Genomic DNA, 7,822 nt, shown 5'->3' with positions numbered 1-7,822 from the left:
CCACAAGAAAAAAAAAAAAAAAAAAAAAAAAAAAAAAAAAAAAAAAAAAAAAAAAAAAAAAAAAAAAAAAACCCGGCATCCACACTACTCCCCTCCTCCCGTCTCTTGCCCCCTCCCCCCAGCAACCCGGAGTGAGGAGGGGGAGGGGGAGGGAAAAGGGAAAAAAGCCCGATCTCAAGGAAAAAAAGAGGGGGGGGAGAGAGAAAGAAAGAAAAAGAGAGAGAATAGAAAGGGCACGGGGCTGATCATCACCAACATGGCTGCCTCAGCATAGACCCAAACGAGGAGTAACCCGGGCTGTGTCTTTGTCAGTTTCACCTCTGTAACCCTAAACTCATGCAGAAAACAACGGAGGACGCTGCGGAGGGGAAAGAGGAGAGGGAGGGCGAGAAAATGGCACGAGAGGAGGTGGAGAAGGGATGACTTACGTGAGGGAAGGCGCTTGGGCTGCTCCTGCTTCCTCCTGGGCATTTTCCCCCTTTTCTCACATTCTCCTCCTTGGTTAATGTGAGATCAAATAAACCCCCGTGGGGGCAGAGAGGCAGACACTGGCAGGAGCGGGGAGGTAGTTGGGGGGCGGTGTGCAATGGGTTGAAGCTTGTTTCCTGGAGCCAGATGAGGGGTTCTCTTCTTTTCTTTCCTTTCTTTTTTTCCTTTTTTTTTTTTTTAATTTTTGGTCGTGCACCTGGCTTGTCCCCGAGCGTAATATTCTTCAATGGAAACGGATCTAATAGGTGTGAGTGTGTGTGTGTCCTATGCTCGCGTGTGTGATGGGAGGTATAAATAAATGAGTGCCGGTGCGGCGGTGTCTATGGCCGCGCTCTGTGTCTCCGAGCCCCTAACACTAATGTCGGGATCAAAGGGCAGCGGCGGCGGCGGCACAGCTCACAGCTCGCTCTCTCGCTCTCTCTCTTTCTCGCTCTCTCCTCTCGCGCTCTCTCTCTCTCTCTCTGTCACACACACACTCACACATACACAGAGGCACAGACTGAGGGAAAGAGCGAGAGCTAGACACACACACACACACACACACACACACACACACACACACGCAGAGCAAAGAGGAAGGTGCCCTAAGGCTCCCAGGGCGGACTCAGCCAGGGATTTGCAACCGCTCCGTCTGGAAAGAATGGGGGGCGCGTGTGCGGGGGTGGGATGGAGTTCTTCGAATTTATCCCGCTATTCGCCAAATCTAGGGGGAAAAAAGTTTTCCCCACTCTTTAAACAACGATTAGTTCATTACTCTTGCTGATTTTTTTTTAAAAGAAAATAGATTTTTCTCTTAACTTTCTTTTGTTTATTAAACTACATTTTGTTCTGTATAAAATTCTTCAGGCTTTTTCACTGCATTAATTACTCTCTCACCCCATCACCCTAAGTTTGTGGAGGTTACAGTTTCCCACACACTCTTCCAAAAACATCCCAATAAAAATAATTAAAAAAAAATAAAAAGATAGCATATGGTGAAATCGATAACGAGGTTGATGGAATAAGTGCCCAGTTTTAGAGTGTTCAGTGGAGTTAAAACTGCAACATGCTGCCGAAATGAAAATTACATCCCCTTGATGAAGGGGGGAAAAATAAGATTCCCTCACCCCCATGGTTGATTTCACTGCCACATGATTCTCCTACAATGCACAGAGAGATCTTGACTTCTGAAATTTACTTTTTTTGCTGCTGTCGTGCAGGTATGTGAAGCTTACCCTGAAGCAATTCTAGTTTGCATTATGAACCCAAATATAGCAGTTTTCATCAACTGATACATACTTTCATTACTTTACAAATCACACATCTTTCTTCAAAGAGAGACATAAAGGGGAAAAATAGAAAAGGATGGGTCTCACTAGCACAAAAGGTACTTGGTGAAAGAGGACTGTTCTCTTTGTGACTTGCAGTCATTTGGATAAAAGTTCACTCAGAGGTTGTTAATGATTTAAACTCCAAAACCTGCTACTATAATTGAAGTAAAAATGGTCTGAAGAAGAGTTGTTTCATAAAACTCTCTTTGTAAGAGGAAACTTTGAACTTAGCAGAATACATTATATGTCATGAGTCAGATGTAGCTAAAAAATAAAAAGGTGAATTATTTAACTACATCTTCCCCTTTTAGCTTTTTAAAAACTCTGACTCATCATCTTATTATGTTAAATATTTTCTTACCAATTTTAAAATAGACTTTTTCATCAAAGAAGGTGGAGGCATGGTGCAGATACAGAACGTTAAAATGACACTCTGTAAGCTTACATGGATAGCTAATGCCTCTTGGAGGTTCTAGCCTAATTCTCACAACTTGCATGGTGTTAACAACAGCCCTGGTGGATAAATCCCTACATCCCCCTTAAAAATAACAATAAGGCTTTATATTGCATACTTTTATTAGGAAGCTTAAAGAGTGTTGAATCTCCCATAAAATATTTTTCATTGATAATGAAATATCAGGATGAAACCCTCCTTGCCAACTCCTGGAAACATCCAGCTTCGGCGTGTGACGAGTAATGCTATCCGAAGCAGGTTTTGAAACACCTGCTTGAATTCAATCTAAAACCAAAACAGAAAGCAGTCAAGTTTAAAATGGAGCATCATTCTTAAACCAATTCTTCCCTGAGTGTTGGCGTAAGTAAACTGGTTATCTGAGTTTCCCTGAGTTATAATTTGAAATGGAACGATTGTCCAACTCAGACCAAACTCAATTTACCATGACTTTGACTATTGTCAGTAGCATTGGACTTGAAATTAATATATGAATGATAAGTCAGAGCCCATCCATTCCAAGTAGACTCATTGCCCTGGGTATGCAGGATCTTTAAACCGAGCACCGGGTAATCAGAATGGTCACCACACTCTACACCTGCACCTTCCAAACCTTTGGCTAGGATTCGAAGGATGATTACTCTGCATAGACTCACCGCCGCTGTTTTCCTGAATTGCTACCCCTCTTACAATGCTTAGTACACTATAATCGAAAACACACTTTAGGCCTTTCCTCAAAGTAGAGTACATTTCCTTCGACCTTTTAAAGGCATGCAGGCAAACGCTGTCAACTTTTAATTATATAGGTATTCTATCAACAGCCAAAAGAACTTTTAATTGAATTTATTCATACCGCTACCACTTTCCAAAAATTATTTGAAGTTGTACACAACAATAGAAAATGGAAATAAGGACAGAACAACTTCTGTTTAAATCTCAGCTTGGGGGCGCCTGGGTGGCATAGCGGTTAAGCGTTTGCCTTCAGCTCAGGGCGTGATCCCAGCGTTATGGGATCAAGCCCCACATCAGGCTCCTCTGCTATGAGCCTGCTGCTTCCTCTCCCACTCCCCCTGCTTGTGTTCCCTCTCTCGCTGGCTGTCTCTATCTCTGTCAAATAAATTAAAAAAAAAAAATCTTTAAATCTCAGCTTGGTATCTGTCTGCTACAAAGCACTCTTCAAGGGCATTGGCATCTCACCCTCAATGGCTATATGTTCAGAGAACACAAACTAATTTTAATGTTGGACCCATCTACAATATTAGGATGATAGGTAGCTGGAAGTTGCTACAATGGACTTCAAAATCAAATGAATAAATGATTTTGGGAATGTGTGTCTTTGAGATGCACATACTCATGAACCTTTAACTTGGATTATTGTTGACCATAGTCATTACACTGGAATATTCCATTTGATTCACCCCCACAGTCCAACCTTTTAAAAGAATATTTTATTGGAGCGCCTGGGTGGCTCAGTCAGTTAAGTGTCTGCATTTAGCTCAGCTCATGATCCCAGGGTCCTTGGATGGAACCTGGCATCGGGCTCTCTGCTCAGCGGGGAGGCTGCTTCTCCCTCTCCCTCTGCCTGCTGCTCTGCCTGCTTCTGCTCTCTCTCTCTCTCTGTCAAATAAATAGATAAAATCTTAAAAAAAAAAAGAATATTTTATCTTAATAATTATAGTACTCTCTCCACCCCCATCTACATCACCTCTCAAATGTGAGATTAGAATAGATTTTCTCAGAATTGTGCGTTTTAAGAAGATGTTTCATAAATGCTCGCCCTCACAGGAGTACATTCTAGCCTAGTCCAAGTATTGCTAGAGAGGGTAGGCAGAGGGAGCACTTCCCTTAGAATAACGTGTGGTCTCTAGAGGGGTCCTCGAGTATTTTCATAATAATACTAAGATGTTATTTGCCCTTTTATCTGTGTTCATATTTATACTGATGATGCAAAAACAATGGGAATAAAACGCTGGCACCTTAGCAGCTCGAATCAAGGCACTGGCACCAAAATGGATTAGCAGTCATTCTCCACCACCAGGCACTTAGAGGGAAAAAAGAAAAAAAAAAAAGGAAGATTCATTTAAAAGTCTCCTTGATGGAGGAGTAAAATTTACTAATTTTATGAAATCTTGACCCTTTAGTACAGGACTTTTCAATATGCTTTGTGACAACATGGTAGGTACATAGAAAGTACTTCTAGTGCACACCGACGGACATCAGCTGTGTCAGGGAAAATCACTTGTGAGATTGGCTGATATGGCTGCGTTTTTCATGGAATATTATTTTCTTTTTTTTTTTTAAAGATTTTATTTATTTATTTGACAGAGATAGAGACAGCCAGCGATAGAGGGAACACAAGCAGGGGGAGTGGGAGAGGAAGAAGCAGGCTCATAGCGGAAGAGCCTTGATGTGGGGCTCGATCCCAGAACGCCAGGATCACGCCCTGAGCCGAAGGCAGACGCTTAACCGCTGTGCCACCCAGGTGCCCCAATGGAATATTATTTTCATTTAAAAGAATGACTGATAGACAAACTGCAGTTACACAAAATGGGGTATTTCTCAAAAGTGAATAAAGTAATCCTGTAACTTCAAGGAAAACAATGCACGGTATTTTTTGGCAATGATAATATTTGTACTTACAAGTGAAAATTAGAATTTGAGATAACTTGTATCCATCACTGTGAGTTCACCAGCTTCCTCATATAGGCTTTTCTGATGAGACCCATGGGGATGTTGATGAATATGACTTTTATACATTGTGTCAACATTTTGGAGGAACAGCAGAGCTCAGTGAACCAGTATTTTCCAAATGACCAATAGGTGATGTTACAAATTCATGGCGTAGTAAAGGATCCATTCAATGTACAAGGTAGACCGATGGATTTTAGTCTGAGTATAAAACGTTCATCAATGTGGTTTCAGATTCGACACCATAAGTAATTTTTAAGAAATTGACACTCATCAATTTTTGGTGTAGTGTCAAAGAATACCCACAATTATCTGAAAAGGTCATTAAAATACTCCTCCCTTCCTCCAACTACATACCTGTATGAGGTCTGTTTCTTTTCATGTGTGTCTTTAACCAAAGCAACATATCATAACAGATTGAATGTGGAAGCAGATAGGAGAATCCAGCTCTCTTCTGCTAAACCAGACATTATAGAGATTTGCAGAAATATAAAACAAGGCTACTCTTCTCACTGAAATTTTGTTTTGAAAAATATAGTTATTTTTCATAATTGTGCATTTTTATGTTGAGTTTATTATTGTTATTATACGTGGATTAATAAGTAAATATTTTCTAAATTCTGCAGCTGTGATGCACATTCATGGACATAACCCACATAAGCAAAACTCTGGAGGCCTCGATAACTTTTAAGAATATAAAGGAGTCCTGATTCCAAAGGGTTTGAGAACCTCTGCCCTAGAACTTAATTAAGATGCAGTGGAAGACCTTCTCTGGGTGTTCTACCAGAAGGCTAGGGATCCCATTGTAAATATGTTTCAACTTCTCATAAAGTGAAACACTTAGCTTCAGGAGCTGAGAGTTGGTTTTGTGTGCTCCAAGATTGGCTCCTCTGATGAGCTCCCTTACGAGACACAGAGAGGATGTATCAGACAGGGTTTTCCAGGGTAGCAGAATCAATATATATATATATATATTCCAGAGTAGCACAATCATATATATATATATATATGAGGAGATTTATGGGAGGAATCAGTTCATATGGTTACGGAGGCCAAGAAGTCCCATGATCTGCTGTTTGCAAGATGAAAACCAGGAAAGCCAATGGTGCAATTCAGTCCAAGTCCAGAAGGGCTGAGAACCACAGAAACCTATGCGTGAGCGCTGGAGAAGATGGATGTTCCAGCTTAATCAGAGAGAGTGAATTCGCCCCTCCTCTGACTTCGTTCTTTTCAGGGGCCCTCAACTATTGGTTAATGTCCACCCTCATTTGTGAGGCTGATACAAATGGTAATCTCTTTTGGAAAAACCCTCACAGACACACCCAGGAATAATGTTTTACCAGCTCTCTGGGCATCCTTTAGCCCAATGCAGTAGACACATGAAATCAACCATCACAGGGGACAATTAGGTGTTCAGCAAGTCCTGCTGGACTATGTCCAGCCATGTGGACAAGCTGGTTATTCTGAACACGGGGCCCAGGCCTCTTCTGGCCTTAGGCCCTTTAGGAAAGTGAAACCACTTAAGGGTCTCTCTCTCTTTCCAGGGCCTGAGCTATCTGCCTCAGGACACTCTTTACCCCTAAAATCCTCCACATTTGACATTTTAAATAATTAGTGGCTGTCCCAAAGCACAGAAATGGGTCTGGCGTCTCTCCTGGCCTGGACCTCACGTGTTGTAAATCAGTATCTGGTGACGATGACCAGTCATCATTTACAGAGAGAGAGACATTTGCTGTAATCTGTACTTGGGTTCTTAGGAGGCCAGGGCCTGGCTGGGATCAGCAAGTTTTGTCACAATTCAGATAAACCATGCTTTAAAAAGCATGTGACCTGACAGAGAACCTGGCACAGGAAACACTTCAGAGCATTTTGGGTGTCTTTCATCCAAATTCATGTACTTGGGATCTTTCCCTTAAATATCTTACCAATTGTTTTTCAACTCTGCATCATCTCAGACTACAAGTCATATTCAGATTAGGTAAGTTCCTGATCCCTGGGATCTATGTTTCCCTTACCTTGTCCATCCTGTCAGCTCTAATGATTGGGTTGCTCAGTCCTTCCTTATTCATTCCAAACTTGAACCCCAATTGGGACTAAATCTCTTGTCTCTACAGCTTTATTTGCCAGGATTCTTAGCATCTCTATCAATTTAGCTTCCCTGGGCCCCCTTTTTTTTTTATCTACATGGATGAAAAATCCCCTAAGCAGCTGCTCCCCACTTTCATGCATTTTTCCAACTGATTTGTCTGGTTGCTTAATGTACTTCTTTGCTGCCTGACCCAGTCACCTTCTGACCTGCCTCAAATCATACTGCTGTCTCCTTGCAAGTCCCCTCATGCCTTGTGGCTTTTCTCCCAGCCCCTCTCTCTGGCTGTGATCAGCTCTGATTCTGTTTCTCTACAATGTCTATCTTTCCCTTTGGTTATTCTGTTCCCCATCCCCTTTACCCACAATAGGGTACCCACTGGGACTTCTTGGCAAAGATGTTTATCCAACCCACATGACCACGGCATTGTATGGCATAATACCACCAAAATAACAAAAAGCAAAACTATAACACACCAAGTATCATAATTTTTAGTTACCAGCAAATAAAATGGGAGCAGAAGCTAATCAAAAAGCTTCCTGTGGGTTTCCCGTATGTACTCTTTCCTCCATGATTCCTATCTCTTCCGTCTGTAGTCATGCCAGTCTGCCTCCATCCGTTCTTTGCCATATTTCATGTGGTTTGATACCTCACAGAGGATAAGGCCAAGTTATCTTGAGCTCCAAATGCGTCTTTTCCATGGCTGAGGGGTTGGCTATGCTTTTTTATTGGATTAGAAGTCCTTTCATATACAATAGCACATGATAATGCCATGGGAATTAGTGACTGTGCTCCCTC

At 41.8% G+C, this 7,822-nt stretch overlaps 1 protein-coding gene across 8 annotated transcripts in view; it reads right to left on the bottom strand.

Moving 5' to 3' along the window:
• ZNF827 (zinc finger protein 827) overlaps positions 1-574 on the bottom strand; it is a 166,702-nt gene extending 166,128 nt beyond the window's left edge. For all 8 annotated transcript variants that reach the window (XM_011221025.3, XM_019796420.2, XM_034661557.1 and 5 more), the window contains exon 1: positions 429-574. In XM_011221025.3, the coding sequence (XP_011219327.2) occupies positions 429-471 (43 nt within the window). In that variant the 5' untranslated portion in view covers positions 472-574. The remainder of the gene's footprint in view (positions 1-428) is intronic.
• Between the last annotated feature and the right edge of the window lie 7,248 nt (positions 575-7,822).

Source organism: Ailuropoda melanoleuca, chromosome 5 (assembly GCF_002007445.2).
Source record: "Ailuropoda melanoleuca isolate Jingjing chromosome 5, ASM200744v2, whole genome shotgun sequence".
Classification (NCBI taxonomy): domain Eukaryota; kingdom Metazoa; phylum Chordata; class Mammalia; order Carnivora; family Ursidae; genus Ailuropoda; species Ailuropoda melanoleuca.
Note: the sequence above shows the minus strand (reverse complement) of the source record. Positions and strands in the feature narration are given on the sequence as shown.